The sequence below is a fragment of the Musa acuminata genome, chromosome BXJ3-10, assembly GCF_036884655.1.
Source record: "Musa acuminata AAA Group cultivar baxijiao chromosome BXJ3-10, Cavendish_Baxijiao_AAA, whole genome shotgun sequence".
NCBI lineage: Eukaryota > Viridiplantae > Streptophyta > Magnoliopsida > Zingiberales > Musaceae > Musa > Musa acuminata.
In genome coordinates, this window is record NC_088358.1 from 22,642,896 (window position 1) to 22,661,903 (window position 19,008).

Below are 19,008 nucleotides of genomic sequence, written 5' to 3' on the forward strand. Positions count from 1 at the left end.
CCCCAAGCAATCCATGGCGTTTCATAGGGCTTCGAAAGAGCTCGACCCCCTCGAGATTCACATGTTCAATGTGAACAGAGGAAGGACGAGGTTGGACTCGTCCCTATGCAAACTGCCGATGAAGTTCTCCGATGTATGAGGTGAAAACGACGGACGATAAGATTTAAACGTGGAATACATGTTTCATGGAATGGCGTTTCCTCTATCTTACCTTTAAAGCCCTCGAGTTAAGACTTCGTTGATAAGTGAATTCATCTGGGCAGTGCATAGGAACTGTGAGTTGATCGTATTTGCTTGCTACAAGTGCAATCTAAGATTATTCTTCTTCAGTATATGCTTACTCTATTTTGAGGAGACATATGACTATTGTTTTGACATGATTCTATTTTATCATGTTTTGGCCACGGATGTATCAAACAAAATGCAGAAGACCAAAATATTTAGTATATCAACATCTAAGAAGATTCCATTGCTTGCACAAGATAATTTCTTGTTTTATGGCCCACAAGCACCATTTTGTACTTTTGACTTGGATATCAGCACGCATTCATCAATCTACAGTGACCACAAGCGGATGGGAATGTAGACTAGTTTCTGACGTCCTCAGTGATGCTGATGCAGAGATGAGGAAGATGCAGATCGCGGTACTTGCCACAATTTTCTCCTCTGTTGCAAGATGAAGGAAGAAGCATGTTCTTCTCCAAGTCCATGATCCCCATGAGGAAGCGCTGCTGTTAAAGAGGCCACAAAGGATTCCACATGCTTTAATCCATCTTCTGTGGAATTAGCTTCTCCTAACAGCTTAACAATTGCGCTTCCGACGATAACACCATCAGCTCCCCACAATGAAAGCTGAAGCAGCATTTTGCTGGTGTTAATCTCAGAAACAAGGCTTGACAAGAGCAGATCAATTGTGTTACTGACCTGTTTAACATGCTCTGGTTTTGATATGCCAAAGCCAACCGCAACAGGCTTTGCAGTTTTCTGTGAGAACATGGAACAAGATAAACAGGTTATCTGGCCTAGATTTGCACAAGTTTCTTCCTAAAAAGATCATGGAGTAGATAATTAGGACATGTAAGAAACATAAGAGAGGATAGAGAAGGAGCTCACCTCTTTGATTTCCTTGAGAAGAAACTGGACTTGTCTATTCACAGTGTCTCTTACACCAGTAACTCCAGCAGAACTTACCTGCATGATCAGGGAGGAGCCAAATCATGTAATAAGATTGGCAAAGATATTAGAATTATCCAGATTCTATATTTTGTTCAACTTGATTATTCTCTCTTTGTCTTGAGTTACATTTTTCTGGGTAATTGATTGAATATATAGAGAATCTGGATGGCAAGCATATAGAAGAGATAAAGCATCAGAATGATTGATTCATTACCGACGACGAAATGTCATATATTACATAAACACTTGCAAATAAGAATACTTACTAGGTATATGAATCCTTCTGAAGCATCAGAAATGGCCTTCATTTTCTTCTTTGTGGTAGTAGGTGTAGTGAGCAAAACCTTTGATCGTAAGAAGATATAAAGATCACAAAATCAGAATTTCGCCAAAGGAGAAACTTAGTAATCTATTGTGGCTATAAAGACTACCACCATATGACTAAGTTAGATCACAATTTATAAATCCTAAACATACAGAAGAATCAAAGAAATGTGAAGAAAGAAGTTCCTTGATTTCAATAACTCTGATGCCTATGTAATTTATACCTCAAAGGAATACTAAACTGTGAAGTAGAGGGAACAAAGAGTTTAGCTTGAATAAGCCTACCATATCAACGTTTTTCTTGGCAGCTTCTCTCTTCAAATCAGCACTCTCTTCAAATGGAAGGTCTGGCACAATAAGCCCTGCAGAGTACACATTTAACATTTTTCTTACCATATGACAAATATTGTTCTCTTCATACGGTCAAATGTCTAGTAAGAACATTTGGCTAACAACAAATCTTTGTCCTCTTCATAGAAATATGAAGAAATATTATCTTCCAAGTGTCGAACAATCAAATTTCATATGTCAGGTATATTTTGAAGTTGGAGAGAAGTGAAGCTTGAGCATCTGAACAAGTCATGCATTACCTTTGGCACCAGCATCTTCCAATGCAGACAAGAACCATTCACTTCTGCGGGCCAGTATTAGATTGTAATATGAGAATATTACAATCGGACAAGAGATTTGTGGAACTACCTGCATAAATTTGATCACACATTATATTCCTTTTCGAACTTCAAAAGTATGGGATGATCTCTGAAAGAGTTCAAGAAGATTGGACCGTAAGCAGCCCAACTGTCATGTGAAATTTCGGAGCATCCACATGGTGACATTCTTGGAGATTGTGGGTTAACCATTTAATTACAATGTGTTATAAGGGACAACTGCCTACAAGCTTATTTGCTGACTCCATTTGAACTTTATAATAACATGTTGCGAAAGTAATTCGAGGAACTAAGACCGAAACAAACTTTAGATTTTCCAAGTACATATCTTTTTTTTCAAAAGCAAGAGAGATTCTTTTATTGAATGGAGGCTTAAGTACCGAAAGGATTACCTGTTAATATGCTGTTTTCTTAATAGGTATTTGAGATGTTCATAGATCAGAAGGTGCTAATGTTGAAACCAATGCAACTCTACTCTAACAATCAGTTGCCGAACCAATGATTTTTTCAAAGTTAAGATTGTCGTAAGATATATTATAGATAGAGCTAACAAAGCAACAGACCTATGCATTAGTAGTAGGATGCTGTCTCTAAGGATGTCTTACCTCCTTTAACATGGAGATGACTGCTTCCATGTTTGTCTTGCCAGCCAAGGCTCTTTTGTTTGATGCCTACAGAAGGGGAAAAAAAAGGAACATGAATCTTATTAGATAGAAGCCTTGCTTCTTCTTTTTTTCTCTCTCTCTCTTAGGAAAAGATTGACTAGTGATACAAGAAATAATCAGAAAAAGAAAATCAAGAACCTGTATCACAGGACCATCCAAAATAGGATTATTGTATGGCAACCCCAACTCGATTATATCAGCACCACAACAGTCCAGTAGCTTCAGGGCTTTTGCTGTTGTCGATAGATCAGGATCACCAGCAGTGATGTATGGTATAAATGCAACCTAAGAAGAGATAACATATCTTGTTAAAGATGATTAAGTAATCGACAACTGCTTTTTCTGTGATGTTCATAATTTCTTCGGCAAAAGGAGCAGTGTTGTTGCTTATCCAGCAAAATAGCATTGATATGTGCACCCTTTTCTTGGGTTTGTGTTGCAGATCGTATCATCCTCCTATGCATGGACATAATAATGGTGGCATTACTTGGTGGCCTAATACAACTTGTATTCCCATACAGCTCTCAGAGAGGGTCAACTTCAGAAACCCGCCATGAGGGCAATTAAATATAGAGGATGATGAAATACATATAGCCTCAATAGTTCCATTTCCTTATGGACAGAGATGTTGCCTTGTCCTATCTAGATTCACCCGCTTCATATGATGTCAATAGATACAACCTTTTAGATAACTATGTTTACTAAATATATTGCGCCATTCTCCTGCAGATTTCCCTTTTGGAGAGAAATTCTACAGATTTCACCTTGCAATTCTTCCCTTTTGAAGCTAAATCATCTTAGTTAAGAGAAAATTGAAGGAAGAAACTTAAAAGAAAAAGATAGCAGGAGATGCGTAACCCGAAGGCAAGAAAGGCAAGAGCTCACTCTTCCTTGTCTTCTTAAATCGGAGAAGGTTTCGGAGATTCCCAGCCCCTGAGCTCTCATCCTAAGAGAAGATTTTGGAGGGTGGTTCATCAGAATGGAGTGGAATCTGGGTTTTGCTGAAGAAACATGGAAGCAGCAGGAGTTGGGAGCCACAGCCACGGTACCGGAAGCCATGACCTTTTAAGCGTCGGAACACAAGGCTCACCTGAACTCTCCCCAAGCAATCCATGGCGTTTTATAGGGCTTCGAAAGAGCTCGACCACCTCGAGATTCACATGCTCAATGTGAACAGAGGAAGAAGAAGAAGGTTGGAATCGTCCCAATGCAAACTGCCATCGAAGTTCTCCGATGTATGAGGTGAAAAAGACAGACAATAAGAAGCACATTGTTTTTACACCCACCGACGGATTTTGGCATGTGGTGACTGTTCTTTTGTTGGATGTGCGGAAGCTCAAAGCCAAGTTTGCTAGATATTATTTGTATGGAACTTTATTATCTTGATGGTGACGTATCAGATCAGAGGATTTAAACAAATGTATGCAACCCAACAAATGCTTTTAATCGTCGAACACATGTTTCATGGTGTTTCCTCTATCTTACCTCTGAAACCCTTACGTTGAAAAGTGAATTCATCAGCACAGTGCACTGATAGGAACAGTTTGTTGATCTTACTTGCTGGCTATAAGTGCAATCTAAGATTATTCTTCTTCAGTATAAGCGTACACAATTTTCTCTCGGCTATAATAAGAGTTTCCAGATTTTTAGAAGGAACTCCTTTCTTTGTGAAAATAAGATCATTCTAAATTGTTGAGGAAGAGGATGAGAAAGAAAAGACCATTCCTTGTTTTCTCTCTGAGCTTTCAGCACGTGAAGAACAACAAGAGATCATGAAAAACATGCAAGTGATTAGCTTCCGATAGAGGAGGAAGAAACAAAAAAAAAGGAAACGACAGTGACTTGTTGCGACAAAGCCGTTTAGCCTCATGAACTGTTTCATAGTGATCCTATTCGATTGATTCTTTATTATTATATATCTTTTCATTATGATTCTTTATTTCGTGATGAAAGAGACAGATATATTTCCATTATGTCTTTTTCCTGACGTAAGAAACAAGAAAACTAAACAAAGTCTATTTCCCCACACAGTGATCTTTCATTTTCATACATCATTTCTTTCATTTTTCATACATCTTTTTATTATATCTTTTTCTTGATATGAGAGATAAGAAAACCAAAAGTCTATTTCCCTGTTGGGTCTTGGAAGGGTTAATTTGAATATTAAGTCTAAATCTAATTTATTAAAAAAAATGAAGATGTACGCGGGTTGAGAGGCATGCGAATTCTGAAGGGCATGAATCTAATTCAGCTTACTGGTGTATTATTAGGTTTAATTGTGACCTCACCCATGAATCTAAAAGACATTATGGTTGATGTTTGATTTTGTTGATCAATCACAATCATCATCATTACAATTCTAAAGGATATATACGACCTTAAATAACAAAATTTTAGTATTTCCTTGAAGAGAAATGTGTACTTATTGCCACTTTAAAAAATGAGAGATGTATATAACTTTGAATAATAAATGAGAGATGTATACGAGGAAGCTACACAAGAATCGATGTGGATCGAATTAGCATAGGCTAATGACAAGTGTTATGATTTAAAGTATTTTTTTTATTTTAAAATAAATTAATTAGATAGAGTCTTGGAAATAAAGATCTCTTAGTTTAATGTACTAATGAAGTCAAATTTCTTCGCGACTTAAAAAAAATTCAATGTAGATGTAGTAGGTATTAATAAAAGGATCAAAGATTTATATATTTTATCAATATTTAATTCTTATGTTTATAAGATGAGTACAAATGATGGATTATCAATCTAAAATGTTAGACTTGATCATATAAATATTCTCAAATTAAAACTTTTGATGTAAAAAAGTATATTTAATAATCTTTCTAATCTTACTACTTTTAATAGTAATGAAGTCTGTGATGGTTGTCAGTATGACAAAATACATAAGCAATATTTTGATAGATCATTTTCAAGATGTAATAGGCTTATTTCAAACTTCATCTTATTTAGCTTTTCATTATATAGTTCACTTTATTGATGATGTAACGAGATTCACTTGCGTTTATTTTATGAAAAAAAATCCAAAGTTTTATTTTAAAATTTTAGGAGTTCAAGTTAATAATTAAAGTATTCTTGAAAGAAAAGTTAAAAGATTATGCAGACAATGATAGGGAGTTTACTTTTGGTAGATTTTTTTCCTTTTGTAAAGAGAATGATATAAAAAGAAAATTTACATATGTAAATACACAACAACAAATTAGTATGGCATAATAAAAAAATTTGATATCTTGTGGGGACTTATAAGTGTTAACTTATACTAAGAATTTACTAAGAACCTTATGGGCAGAATGTATGACATGTGTAATTTATGTTATTAATTGAGCTTATATTAGTTCAATCAATTTAAAGTCTCATGTCTAGTGAGAAGCAATTAAACATTTTAGGGTATTTGGTTCATACTATATTAATATACTAGATTCAAAGAGAAGAAAATATGATACTAAAGCTAAGAAATCTATTTTTATTGGTTTTGTAAAAAAAAAAAGTTTTAAAAATACATAGATCCATATATGCACAGTTATGTGATATCTCAAGAAATTGTGATTAATGAAGTTTATTCTTATTATTCTCTATAGGTAGTTTACTTTAAAAATATCAATCACAATATTAAAAATGATACATGTTCAAAACTTGAGGTTGAGATTTTTCTTGTTATGTAGTGCTCATATGAATTTTGGCTTAGCTTCTTCCTCGTTTGTATTTACTCATATTATTTCCTCATCACCGATGGTAGACTAAAATGATAAAATGAGTAATAATGTTGAGAATATTAAAAAGGATAATTATCAAGACAATATATCATACAGAGACAATATAAGTATATGTCATTGTTTTTATTCTAAATCAATTGATGATCTTGAGCCTACTTATTTTGATGAGGTCAAAGGTGTTAAGGAGTAGAGGGATTTCATGGATGAAGAAATGAAAGTTTTTCATAAAAATTAATATAAGATCTAGTGCTAAAGCTTGTAATTATATATTTAATTAGATAGAAATATAGATTACTATAATATAAGACTTATTGCAAAGAGATTTTCTAAAAAATACGAAGAAGATCATGAGAAACCCTTAAGTCCTATGGCCAAGATGACATCTGCTAGGATATTGAGAGCTCTAGCAACTAATCTTAGATGAAAACCTTGACAACTTAATATGAAGCATACCTTCCTATATGATGAAATTGGCAATGACATTTATATGAAAGAATTACTAGGGTACAATCCTATTTCTAAATCAAATTATATTTGTAAACTCAAGAAGGCTCTCTTTGGGTTATAGCAAGCTCCTAGAGCATAGTATAAAAAAGTTACTTGATATTTACATTTCTATAGTGTTTTTTTTATCCTAACTTATTTATAAAAAAATAAGAAAGCATATATATTACTGTTCTTCTATATATGAATGATATGATCATCATCGGTAACGATGAAATAAAGATTTTAGATCCTCATGATGATTTTTCTTTTCGGTTTATAATAAAAAATCTTGGAGGAGCTTAGTATTTTTCTTGATTTTAAGATGATAAATATATGAAAAATATATATTTATCTCTCAAACAAACTATATAAAGAAAGATATTGAAAGGTTTAGAATTAATAAAAGTAAGAATATTTTACTATACTTGATGCAAATATAAAAAGCTAAGTTATAATGATGATAAGAATCTTTCAGTCCCTTGATTTTCTTTATGCTCTTATCGATAATATCTTCTAGTTAATAATTATAAAATAAGACGTGATAGTCATTTTATGTAGCTTTAAAGGAAGACACATCTTAATGTAACAATAAGAGAATTTTAAAATATATAAATTCTATTATTAGTTTGAGATTATTTTATAAGAAGGGCATGCATCTTGAATTACATAGTTATGTAAATATTGATTTAGGAGGTGATTTGGATAATCATATATCCACTTCTAGTTATATCTTTTTATATAATTCTATTGGTATCTTATAGTGTAGTATGAAATAATAATCACTCTCTTTTTATAACCAAAGTAGAATACAAGGCTTCCTCACTTGTTGTTCAAGAATATATATGATTAAAGAATTTAATTGAGGGCATTTGCTATCAAATTAAGAAACTAACTATTTACGGGTATGATAATCAAAGTGTCTTAAAATTAGCTATAAATCTAATTTGTTATATAAGGATCAAGCATATTAAAATTGAACATCACTTCAATTGAGAAAATGTGCTTGAAGGAGTTATTAAGGTCATGAAGATCAAAAGCAAAGATAATGTCATATGTATCTTTATCAAATCTCTCTGAATTATCTCCAAAATTATATTTTAAGAGGGAGTATTAAAATTTAAAGTGCTATCTTTTTAGAAGTTTTAGATTCTTATCTCTTATCTTTTAAATAAATTAACTAGCTAGAATTTTAAAAATAAGGGTCTCATGATTTAAATTATTATTCTATACCTATAAATATATAACATCTCCAAATCTAAATGTTTGGGTCTACAAGGCTTAAGTCAAATAATAGTTCAAGATCTAAGTATTATTTTTTAAAAGTTGAATATAATTTTTCTTTTTTACTTTCATCTTAATATCTTTTTTTATTTGATTTAATCTTGAACTAATAGTATCTTATTACTATTATTTAAAAAAAGATTACACTTACATATCATCTATCCCTTACTTCACTAGAAGAAAGTAGAGGCACACAAGTAACTTCATATCAACATACAAGTGTGCTGTTCAACATCAAAACTCGCTGTTCTTTTTAGTTTGAAGAAGGCATTGTTTTCTGATCAAAGTTACAGAAGAGACATTAATATTTATGTTGGATTTGCCTATCCATGAATAGTTTTCAGGAGTTGGTACCAAGGGACAAAAGAGAAGAACTGAAACCCTAGTCTAACAAAAGATATATTCTTCCAGACTTGTGCCAAACCCTAGGCTTGATAAAGGAGCCAACAAAGGATGGAGAGAGCATCATCGACGTGCCATTTTCTCTGTCGTATCATATAAATGAGAAGGCAATGTTTGGGTACTTATAGCAGGCCAGCTATACGACATGCACTCACTGCCTCATTTCTTTTACTCCTCTCCCTTGGCACTCCAAACACAGCCTAGATGAGAGCCAACATCCCTCTCAGCATCACCGAGTCTCTGCACATGCTCTTGCTGCAGATTTTGATGACCGATGCATGTGAAGAAACTGATGCAAATCCAACTCAGTGATGAAACATCAGCTCTTCAGTTGCTTTCAGAAGTTTGGCATGCTATCCTACACTCTTCCCAGTTGCATTCTATGCAGAATGTTACCTATGTTTGAGGTGACTGAAGAGAAGGAGGAATTGCCAAAGGAAGATTTGTGCACTGCCTTCTTGATTCAGAGTTCTCCTCATACTGTTACACAGCTTCGGGAAGAGGATAGGTTCATCTTATGCAATAGAAATCTCTATGTTCTCTTGCAATCTTTTTATCTGTGTGTGCTGCTGGTATCTATCATTCACAAGCATTGATTTCGACATTAAGCACTGCAATACCCACCTTCACTATTTTTAAGAAAATAAATCAGTATATAACACTATTCACTGAAGTCAACTCCTAACTATAATAAAATTGTGTTGTTCCCTGGTCTATATCATGAACTTGGATGGCTAATCCCAATCTCAGTAAACCAGCAGCACCCACATGACATTGTCTGCAGCCAAATTAAGAACTCTCCTCATGGGATGCCATAATAATCTCTCTCTCTCTCTCTCTCTCTCTCTCTCTCTCTCTAAACAGAAGTGCCTGCCTTCATGTCTGTACTTCCCTTCAGTGCTAAGCAATGGATTAATAATGCAACGTTTCCTCCTTTCACATCCTGAATTGGACCAGATCAGGAGAAATGGTTTTTCTAATTATTTTGACTTTGACCAAATTAGGCGAGACACGAGTCACATGGGCGCGGGTGGGACGCGACCGCCTCCCTCTCCCGCCGCGACATGTTACGAACAGCCTCACATGGGCCCCGCTGCCTAAGAATCTCCGCACATGCACCCGGAACCTGACCCACCCAATAAATTGCCTATTTTACCCGACCCCACAGCCAACGACGCCGCCGACGTCCACCCTGAGCACTGGTGTGAAAGTCACCCTCACCTAAGCGAGTACGTCAACATGACCCCGTTTTATCATCGGCTTCCTACTCGCTTGTCGTTTATACCTTTACGTGATTCGAGTCACCAGTGGGGCCTACTTTGTGTTTCCAATTACAAGAACGGTAAAGCCAAGGTAGGATCTAAATGGGTGCCCAAAACATTTTGAATGCTTTCGAGATCCAATTCAGATGACGCAATGCCAAGATTATATATTTAACGTGCATCTCTGCTAGCTTGCTTCGTTTCTTGGTGTTGAAACCAAACAAGAGAGGAAGAAAATTGGAGTGCGAAAGATCGTGGGAGAATGGGGAGTGGATTGGGGTTGGAGGAGACGGAGCTGCGGCTGGGGTTGCCCGGCGGTGGGGGAGGCGAAGCGGAAGCTGGAAAGAACTGTGGGAAGAGGGGGTTTGCCGAGACTATCGATCTGAAACTTCAGCTTCAGACCCCAGCCGACGCGGAGGAAGCTGCGGTGGAGGCTGCCGAGACAATGAAGCGATCCCTGAGCCATAAGAACGTCGTTTCCTGTGGCAGTGACCCTGAGAAGCCACCTGCTCCCAAGTACGTCTCCCCATCACCTTTCCTGCTGCATGTTCTACGCCTGCAGATATGTTCTTGCTTTCATAAGAGTATTGTGGTTGTTTGTGTTCTTTGTGGTGAACAGACCTATATTTCACGGACAACAAAAAGAATGCTGCAATTTGTGTAGTATTTTTTCCTTTGCACTTAATTTCTATTAAGGCAGTGCAGAAGCATATTAAATATTTTGTCTTAAGGAATATTTCTCTACAAAAAATATAAATGGCATCCTTTTTCTCTCAATCTTTCTATCACTTGATCCTAAAAAACATGTTGTTTCTTGCTTGTGATCAGTCAAATAAGATTTGGAATACAGTACACAATATTCTTTTCCCTTCTTGGTGATCATTTGCATCTGAAAACTTTCTATATACAAAAAGAAATCGTCATCTTTTTAGGTCTTGAGAGATAGGAGACATCATGTTGATCTGTCTACAAATAAGGAAAACAAAAGCAGAACATACGATGCTATAGGGTGAGAGAATCAACTGCTTGTATCGATCTAAGCAATATGACTACTGATCAATATCGTCACACATGTTCAACCTCAGGGCACAAGTTGTGGGCTGGCCACCAGTCCGATCATTCAGGAAGAACGTTCTGTCTGTCCACTCCGTCAAGGGAGGCAAGGAGGAGGGCGAGAAGTCCGGCACCTCGGCCGCATTCGTGAAGGTTAGCATGGACGGGGCGCCGTACCTACGCAAGGTGGACCTGAAGATGTACAGGAGCTACCATGAGCTGTCCATGGCCTTGCAGAAGATGTTCAGCACCTTCACCGGTGGTAAGCAACAACCAGAGATTAACTATGCAGGCTAATACCTGATCTACGTGCATGCGCTGGTACTGTACCTTTGAGCAATCTCCATCAAGGAATCATGATGTGAGACATACCATGTGACTGCCACTACCATATTGCACCCCAACTTCATGATCGGCAAGTTCGTAGCCATACCAGAACACAGGATTAATGCGAGCCAACTAATTTTTGGTGTGGAATATTTCTGCGTGCATGAGCTTACAGCTCAGTACCGTCTACAGTTTTAAGTCCAGATTACTGCATCAGTAATTAACATAAACATGTTTTCCATATCAGAAAACAGCAGAATAGCTGCTGTTAAGGGGAAAATGAGCTGCACTCAAATAATTTCTTGTGTGAGCTAACTAAAATTTGGTCTTTTACGACATCAGGAAACTGTGGCTCTCAGGGGATGAGTGGGAGGGATTTCATGAACGAGAGCAAAGTGATGGATCTGCTGAATGGATCTGAGTATGTGCCAACCTATGAAGACAAGGATGGAGACTGGATGCTCGTTGGAGATGTTCCATGGGAGTAAGTTTCCTTGAGAAGACTGCCACTGACATCTTCATCTTTATTCATTTGTTCTTGCAAAATCGCATCACTAACTCCATCTCAAACAATCCAGGATGTTCGTGGACTCATGCAAGCGTCTGCGGATAATGAAGGGATCTGAAGCTATTGGACTTGGTCAGTATCTTTACCTATTTATTATTCACCATCAAGAGAAGTGGACATTAATTTCCTCTTCATTTTCATTAGACATACATAGTTTTTTGGTAAAAAATTATTGAATTAGTTTTCTTTGGCAAGATGCTGCTTTGTTACAATATCCAATTCTCTCCTAATGACAGCACCAAGAGCCATGGAGAAATGCAAGAACAGAAGCTGAACACCTCTTCTTTCTTGTTCAAGTTTTATGTCATCAGCAGGAGCAACAACAAGAAGAAACAACTTGGTGGATTTGGGTCAAGCATGGGGATCTGCATATGTATTGTGCTTACATATATATTAGATATATATATATATATATATATGTTTTTTAGTTACAATTTCCTGTTTGCTTTGTTATCTTTTTGTGTATGGACACAAAGCAATGCTATCTACTTCAAGATTGCTGTGTCTGGGTTGTCTTTCAATGGTGTGTTTAATAAACTGCTCCACAGGTTACTTCTGTGAGTAGTGTATGAGTTTGTTCCTTGAATTGGAGAAGGAACCTGAATGATGAGATTCCTAGTGTCTGCTTCTCCCTTTAAATAATCCACAACCAACTGGAAGAGGGAGCAAAGTCATGTGGATGATGATGGGGCATCTGTTTACTTAGTGCTGGCTGCACAGACTACTATTCTTTTAGCTCATATAATTAGTAGTAGTTGGCTATGTTGGTGCCCACTGATTAAGTAATTAGTAGTCTCTGAAAGCAAGAAGATAAACTATCCAGCGTTTCAGATCAGGCACAGAAAAGAGATTGATCTGACAAAGGATGCATTCATTACATTGTCCCCAGGGATTAAAGCAGGTGTGGATCCCAACTGGGATAAGTTGACAGCTAAAGCTTAGAGGCCAATCACAAGGCTCACAACAAAGCATGAAACTGTCATGGCTCACCCAGTCGACTATTTGAAACATATCGAGATGACTCTTTCTCTTTATTTTACCTTCTCATAATTGCTCTCTCTCATCATCATCTCATGTTACAACATGTTGCCATCTTATTTCTTTACTATCCAACTCATAGGAGTCTGAATTTTTATCTTATAATCATCAAGTTTCTTGATATGATGAGGTGGCACGCATTCTAAAGAAAATAAAATTGTCTATGTTATGTAATAATTATATGCTCGATGACTAGTTTTTTTATGATTGAAAATAAATACTTGAAAAAAGGCGTTGATTTTTCAAAAGAAAGCTTGTGAAGAACAAATTCCAATTGTTCATGAATTGAAGTGGTGTGCTTAGCAGAAAAGGAGAAATAAGTTCAAATTCAGTGGAAAATTCAATCCGAAAGTATAATTTTCATTGATCAAAAGATCATAAACATAATTTATTTTTTCTTTTGAGAATTATGTTAATTATGTTTGTATAAAATCTGACCTCTCACCACACAACATAAAATCATGTCGCACAACATGGATTGTCAAATTCAAATTGGCTAAACCGCGTAAATCTTCGAAGCACTTAATACTCTATTTACTACTCTTCGAGCCCATAGAATGTGACGAGTCATACCGTCTTCGCCAACTAAAACATGAACAAAGACAGCGATTACTTCAAAACACACGGTTTGCAGTCATAAATCCGGTCAAATCCATGCAGCCCAGAATAGTGTAAAAAAACAATCGTCTTAGCCAATAGATCCGCTTGAGTAATGGGAACAAATTGACTCGTTGGTCAAACGGGTTTCGGTCAAACAGATGTCCCGTTGACTTCTCACACACCTTCAAACCACACGTTTCCGACGACGGTTTGCTTTCGGTCAAACAGATGACCCGTTGGCTTCTCACGCACCTTCAGACCGTAATTTAAATCACGCGGGAAAAGAGAAGGAGAGGCGGAGCCCAAAGAAAGCCTGGGAAACCGCCATGGACGGCGCCTTCTCCTCCCACGAGGAAGCGCACCAAGACATCATCCTCGACTGGGCCTTCTCACCGCCGCCGCCACACTATCCCTTCGACCACCTCGAACCCATCCCTGTTCCATCGATGACGGCGAAGCGTCCGCCGCCGCCAGCCTTCGTCGAGTACACAGCGTCGGAAGGCACCGCTCCCTCCTTCCGGTGCTTCGGAGACGTTGACAACATCCACCGGAGAGTGAACCGATTTCTGGGATCCATGGAGATGGCCGTCAGGCCGGGGAACTCCGACGAGAGGACGGGAAGGAGCCGGGGATTTCGACACATGATGAGGGAGAGGGAGAGAAGGGAGAAGCTGAGCCAGGCTTACGCTGAGCTCCATTCCATGCTCTCGTGCACGTCAAAGGTCCCAATTCCTCTCCCATGTTTCGCAGTGCAAAGCGAGAGTGATTTGGCCATCGCAACGTTGTGATGTGTTTGCAGGGGGACAAGATTTCTATAGTTCAATCGGCAGTGGAGCGGCTGAAGGAGTTGCAGCAGGCGAGGGAGAAGCTACGGAAGCGCGGCAGAGATCTTGAGCTGATGGTATCCGGAAATGTCACGGAAGTGGAGGTCTCCTCGATCAAAGTGGACGTCAAGAACTGTTCGACGTCGATGGATTCTATGATCTCTGTGCTCCGGCGTTTGAAGCACATGGAGTTGAAGGCCACCGCCATCCGGTCCACCTTCTTCAACCGGGATTTATCTGTGGAAGTGGCCATTGATTCAAAGGTACACGCCGTTCTCAAAATCTGGGAAAAGAAATCTTAAGTCGTCGTAAATTAACCGCCAAGATATAACAATTATGTCATCCAAGCATCATGTACAGTTCAAACCTTCGTCTTACGAACCTGTCATGCATTCATATTTTACGGTAGATTTTAAGAATCTGTTAGGGACTCAGAGAATCTTCCACGAGAATTGACTGATTTGTTTGTGTGTGAAAGGTGGCAAAAGACAAGGTGGAAAGAGTCATGAAGACTGCTTTAGCAGAAGAAAGACACTGGTACCTAACTTGTTCTGTGCAGAATGCATCATGATTCTTGACCTATTTCATTATAATTCTTGTTGGCATCCTTTTTCTTGTTCTTGTAATAGTCGAGGAGCATATTTTGCCTGTAGAACAAAAAACTAATTATATACTGATGTGTTGAAATGAGTCTATCTACAGTCCAAAAATTTCAGAAACAATGACACTTATGGATCTCGTTTAGAAATTGTTCTTTTGCAAATGGTGGGTTTTCTGATCTGAAGAACTTTAACGTTCCGATCTAATGATGCAACTCTCATTTTTAGCGTATGATAGAATTTTCTGGCATCAGCATCCATAGGCTATGGGATGAACTGCAATGGACTCCCAAGGTGATGCAGGTGATATGCCCTTAAACTTGCAACAACGTCCGGATAAGATTGATAGCTGCAATCTTTGACTTTTGATCAGCTTATGGGCCCCTCTAAGTTGTTACTTAAATGAGAAAAATACCTCTTCATTCAGATAAGGATGTCAGGAGGAATCAATGGATTCTGTCTCATATAAAAAGACGAGATCTTGCAGTGGATCAGTAAAACAATCTCTCTATTTATCTGTTCAATTCATGGATCAGCGGTATGATTATTAGGTTAAAAAAGGAATTATCGGAATTTTACTTAAATACATTAACATGATTGTATTAATTATCTTCTTAGTGGAACTTCAATTTTTTTTAATCTCAGATTTATCAGATTGTTTTTTTAACTCACTTTTTTTACTTCAAAAAACATCTTAAAGAATTATACCCAAATGGCAGACATGTGAATGTAGCAACAGTATCTACATTCACCAAGGAAGCACATAGTCTATCAAACGTGGGCTCCACAAGTTGTGTCCAATTGCTGCACGAGTACACGAGTGGGTGTGGTTTTTTGTTTTCGTTTGCAAAGGAATCACTAGGCATTGATTTAGACACGGGGGTATATTCAGTATTTTACATAAGAAAAGAGTGAAATAGGAAGATGCAATCAAATGAGGACCTTCTAAATCTAACAAAGATAGGAATCGTTTCAGCAATTTCGATAGATACAGGGGCTAAGTTGCATAAAATTTTCTCGCAAGTTTGGCCCCCTGGTGGTCCTTTTTCCATCTGGCTTGGAGTATTAAAATGAAAAAAGGGGCGAAGAGGAGAAGATTTCCAGCGCGGTCGTTGTTGTTGTCCTTGCACGCCCTCCAATTCCACGGATGGCATGGGAAGACCGACATCACCCACAATCTAGGGTTCTTCGCCAAGGTCAGTTCGCGTATCTCAGCTCCTATCCTCTTGGTTCCTTGCGATGGTGGAATTGATATTTCGCACTGGATTTGTGTTTTGATCATTAAACTATTTAAAAGTGTGTTTTGAGCTCGACTCGATGATCAAAATATCATCTTGATGTTCTTTTTTCGGTCTGTTCTTAGAGCTCTTTAGGTGGTTGTTTGTTTGATACGTCATGCCTTCATTTCATTTGAACTATTAGGGTTAAAATCGAAGCTCTTTTTAGGAACGTTTCTGGAATAAATTACTCGTTTTTCGTTCTGTCTTGTGGGAAGACCGTCAAAATTTATTCTATTATAACAAATTTTTAGGCTGTAGAATGAATAGTTTTGAGATCTTTTTGACGAAGCAGCATTTGGGACTTTTCAGATGCCGCTGGTGCTTAAAAAGACGGGACTTTTAGGATGATTTGGGAGCTGTGGTTTTGATATGGAGGAGGTGGAGAAAGCTAATAGAGCTGCAGTAGAGAGCTGCCACAGGATCCTGAGCCTTCTCTCCCAGCCTCAAGATCAGGTCCTGTCTCAAGACCTGTTGGTTGAAACAAAGGAAGCTGTTTCAAGATTTAGGAGATTGGTGTCTTTGCTCAGCAACAGTATTGGCCATGGAAGAGTTAGGATGGTGCACAAAGTCCAATACCCTACCAATCATAAAATCTTCTCAGACAATCATTCAGTATTGCAAATAGACCTTGCTCCCAACCCACTCCAACTCCTCCCAAGAAATATCATAGAGAACAATATACAAGTATTAGATTCAAGTGCTAAAAACCCACTACAAATCACCCAAGGGAGCTTTCTCAAGGGCCAATTTGGGCCACAGGCTGCATCATCAAGTCAGCACCAATTCCTTCAGTGCCAGCAAGAGAATGATCAAAGGTTTCAGCTGCATCATCAGAAGTGTCAGCCTGACATGTTTACGAGGAGCCATAGTGCCATAAATCTCAAATTTGAGAGCTCTAACTGCATACCATCCTTGTCATCGACTAGGTCCTTCTTGTCATCACTGAGTATGGGTAGGAGTGTTGCCAGCTTGGATGGGAAGCCATTCCATCCGATTGGTGGACTGGCTGCATCATCCGTGCACCCTCCTCCTAAGAGGAGGTGCATATGTAGAGGGGTGGATGGAGATGGCAAATGTGCAACAAGTCAGCGGTGTCATTGCTCAAAAAGAAGGTGAGATTGTGGCTGTTATCTATATTTTAGAACTGATGTCCTCTGTTTCATCATCACTTGTATTATCTGTAGGAAGTTGAGAGTGAAGAGATCCATTAAAGTTCCTGCTATCAGTAATAAACCAGCAGATACTCCTCCTGATGAGTACTCATGGAGGAAATATGGGCAAAAGCCAATCAAGGGCTCTCCTCATCCTAGGTATCGTTTGTCAATTTATCTGAGATTGTACACTTTGTTATTGCTAGATTCTATATATGAGTCTCTGCTTCTGTTGGTTTAATTTATTTGCTTTGTGCAGCACATCTAACAACTAAGTACACCATTGTGATAATTTTCACTGGATTCCAATAGTTCCCTTCCCTACTACCAAGTTAGTTATCGCTTGTCAGAACTGATAAATTGAGCTTAAATTAGCTCAAGCATTTTCTTCAAACTCAAATTGTCATTTATGTTCTTTAAGTGCTCAATCAAGCAAATTAGATTATGCTCATGTGCAAAGTATGCACACTCTTTTTTTCTTTCACCAATATTGTTCTCTATGCCATTTTTTGGGGGCAAGAATAGCTTGTTCAGGCTATTATCAGCTTTGTTTTGGCTTCTATTCAGGCAATTCAAGTAGGAAACAAGTTGAAAGAGGCAAAGCTTATCTTTTATAAAACTTACTTTTTAATTTCTTTGATTAATTTCTCAACTTGTATTTTACTATCTGAGTATGCCTGGACATCCTAGTCTTGATATTTTTGCTATTGGATTATATCCAAGAAACCATGAATTCATGAAAAATAATGCAGGGGATACTACAAATGTAGCAGCATAAGGGGCTGCCCTGCAAGGAAACAAGTTGAAAGGTGCTTGGAAGACCCGTCAATGCTCATTGTCACTTATGAGGGGGAGCACAACCATGCCGGGTTGCTTACCCAGTCTGCTCAGACATAGAGGCCTGGTGGATTTCATCAAGATCAACCTCTCTGATGATCATCTTGTGTACCATTGCACTTTCTGCGTGATTACACTACCGCCTCCTTAAGCGGTTGAGGATGAGCCAGCATCTTTCAGTGAGATGGGGGTTACAAGCAGATTTCCCCAAAGTTCCATGTATAAATGTTACTTAAGCAATACTCAAGAAATGAGAAAGCATGTAATCTGGAAAAGGCCTGAATCTGTCTGATTTGAATAATTGTGTGTTCAAAGTAGAATTGAAGAAACAAAGAAAACTTGTAAAGTCAAAGGTGGGCATTGTGCAGGCTTGGAACTTTGTTGCTACAATTCACTTCATTCACTCCTGTCCACTTGGTAGTCCTTCAGTATGGATCATCATGGCATAGCTTGCCTACATGTTGGCCACTAGACCTCTGATATAACCAAGGATAGGTTCTATTTCGGTACTTGTGATTTCTATGTCTAGTGGTCCATGTCTATGATGAAGTGCTTAGTATGCACTCCTGAAACTTCCATGAGATCTCTTTTAATGTTGTTCCTTGGGATGATATGTCTTTCTTGTGTTAGAGCTCTTTATCAGTACCATGAACATGATTCTTATCTGTGATTCTTCTTCCAGTCTTTGCTTTGCTGAATTATGCTGTTAATCCATCCTATCCTGACATGAAAACAA

At 37.8% G+C, this 19,008-nt stretch overlaps 4 protein-coding genes across 5 annotated transcripts; 3 read left to right on the forward strand and 1 right to left on the reverse strand.

Moving 5' to 3' along the window:
- Positions 1-422: 422 nt before the first annotated feature.
- Positions 423-3,949, reverse strand: LOC135651324 (tryptophan synthase alpha chain-like). The gene is made up of 9 exons (XM_065171333.1): positions 3,719-3,949; positions 2,972-3,118; positions 2,774-2,839; positions 2,091-2,199; positions 1,786-1,862; positions 1,443-1,520; positions 1,114-1,191; positions 925-984; positions 423-852 (listed from the first exon to the last, which is right to left on the reverse strand). The coding sequence occupies exons 1-9, from the start codon at positions 3,890-3,892 to the stop codon at positions 604-606; spliced, it is 1,038 nt and encodes a 345-aa protein (XP_065027405.1). The 5' UTR covers positions 3,893-3,949; the 3' UTR covers positions 423-603.
- A 6,246-nt stretch (positions 3,950-10,195) lies between these two features.
- On the forward strand, positions 10,196-12,504 carry LOC104000369 (auxin-responsive protein IAA30). The gene is made up of 5 exons (XM_009422393.3): positions 10,196-10,511; positions 11,081-11,310; positions 11,718-11,859; positions 11,954-12,015; positions 12,180-12,504. Exons 1-5 carry the CDS (start codon positions 10,258-10,260, stop codon positions 12,215-12,217), a joined length of 726 nt encoding a protein of 241 aa, XP_009420668.1. The 5' UTR covers positions 10,196-10,257; the 3' UTR covers positions 12,218-12,504.
- A 1,361-nt stretch (positions 12,505-13,865) lies between these two features.
- LOC135651835 (transcription factor BHLH148-like) lies at positions 13,866-15,792 on the forward strand. The gene is made up of 3 exons (XM_065172330.1): positions 13,866-14,303; positions 14,381-14,668; positions 14,884-15,792. Exons 1-3 carry the CDS (start codon positions 13,908-13,910, stop codon positions 14,974-14,976), a joined length of 777 nt encoding a protein of 258 aa, XP_065028402.1. The 5' UTR covers positions 13,866-13,907; the 3' UTR covers positions 14,977-15,792.
- A 271-nt stretch (positions 15,793-16,063) lies between these two features.
- On the forward strand, positions 16,064-18,953 carry LOC135651834 (probable WRKY transcription factor 21). 2 transcript variants are annotated; one of them, XM_065172328.1, is made up of 4 exons: positions 16,064-16,200; positions 16,594-17,396; positions 17,469-17,594; positions 18,188-18,953. In XM_065172328.1, exons 2-4 carry the CDS (start codon positions 16,654-16,656, stop codon positions 18,330-18,332), a joined length of 1,014 nt encoding a protein of 337 aa, XP_065028400.1. In that variant the 5' UTR covers positions 16,064-16,200; positions 16,594-16,653; the 3' UTR covers positions 18,333-18,953. The 2 variants fall into 2 exon arrangements, with proteins under 2 accessions (XP_065028400.1, XP_065028401.1); XM_065172329.1 differs by lacking the exon at positions 16,064-16,200 and adding an exon at positions 16,227-16,355.
- Positions 18,954-19,008: the final 55 nt, after the last annotated feature.

What these genes read in the sequence shown, in the direction of transcription:
- LOC104000369 (XM_009422393.3), top strand. Translation starts at nt 10,258, where the DNA reads ATGGGGAGTGGATTGGGGTTGGAGGAGACGGAGCTGCGGCTGGGGTTG. An exon ending in GTTCAGCACCTTCACCGGTG is followed by an intron (nt 11,311 to 11,717) that starts GTAAGCAACAAC and finishes TTACGACATCAG; the next exon opens with GAAACTGTGGCTCTCAGGGG. An exon ending in ATCTGAAGCTATTGGACTTG is followed by an intron (nt 12,016 to 12,179) that starts GTCAGTATCTTT and finishes TCCTAATGACAG; the next exon opens with CACCAAGAGCCATGGAGAAA.
- LOC135651835 (XM_065172330.1), top strand. Translation starts at nt 13,908, where the DNA reads ATGGACGGCGCCTTCTCCTCCCACGAGGAAGCGCACCAAGACATCATC. An exon ending in TGCTCTCGTGCACGTCAAAG is followed by an intron (nt 14,304 to 14,380) that starts GTCCCAATTCCT and finishes ATGTGTTTGCAG; the next exon opens with GGGGACAAGATTTCTATAGT. An exon ending in AAGTGGCCATTGATTCAAAG is followed by an intron (nt 14,669 to 14,883) that starts GTACACGCCGTT and finishes TGTGTGTGAAAG; the next exon opens with GTGGCAAAAGACAAGGTGGA.
- LOC135651324 (XM_065171333.1), bottom strand. Translation starts at nt 3,892, where the DNA reads ATGGCTTCCGGTACCGTGGCTGTGGCTCCCAACTCCTGCTGCTTCCAT. An exon ending in ATTTAAGAAGACAAGGAAGA is followed by an intron (nt 3,119 to 3,718) that starts GTGAGCTCTTGC and finishes ATCTCTTCTTAG; the next exon opens with GTTGCATTTATACCATACAT. An exon ending in TCATCTCCATGTTAAAGGAG is followed by an intron (nt 2,200 to 2,773) that starts GTAAGACATCCT and finishes AAATTTATGCAG; the next exon opens with GTAGTTCCACAAATCTCTTG.
- LOC135651834 (XM_065172328.1), top strand. Translation starts at nt 16,654, where the DNA reads ATGGAGGAGGTGGAGAAAGCTAATAGAGCTGCAGTAGAGAGCTGCCAC. An exon ending in TGTCATTGCTCAAAAAGAAG is followed by an intron (nt 17,397 to 17,468) that starts GTGAGATTGTGG and finishes TATTATCTGTAG; the next exon opens with GAAGTTGAGAGTGAAGAGAT. An exon ending in AAGGGCTCTCCTCATCCTAG is followed by an intron (nt 17,595 to 18,187) that starts GTATCGTTTGTC and finishes AAAATAATGCAG; the next exon opens with GGGATACTACAAATGTAGCA.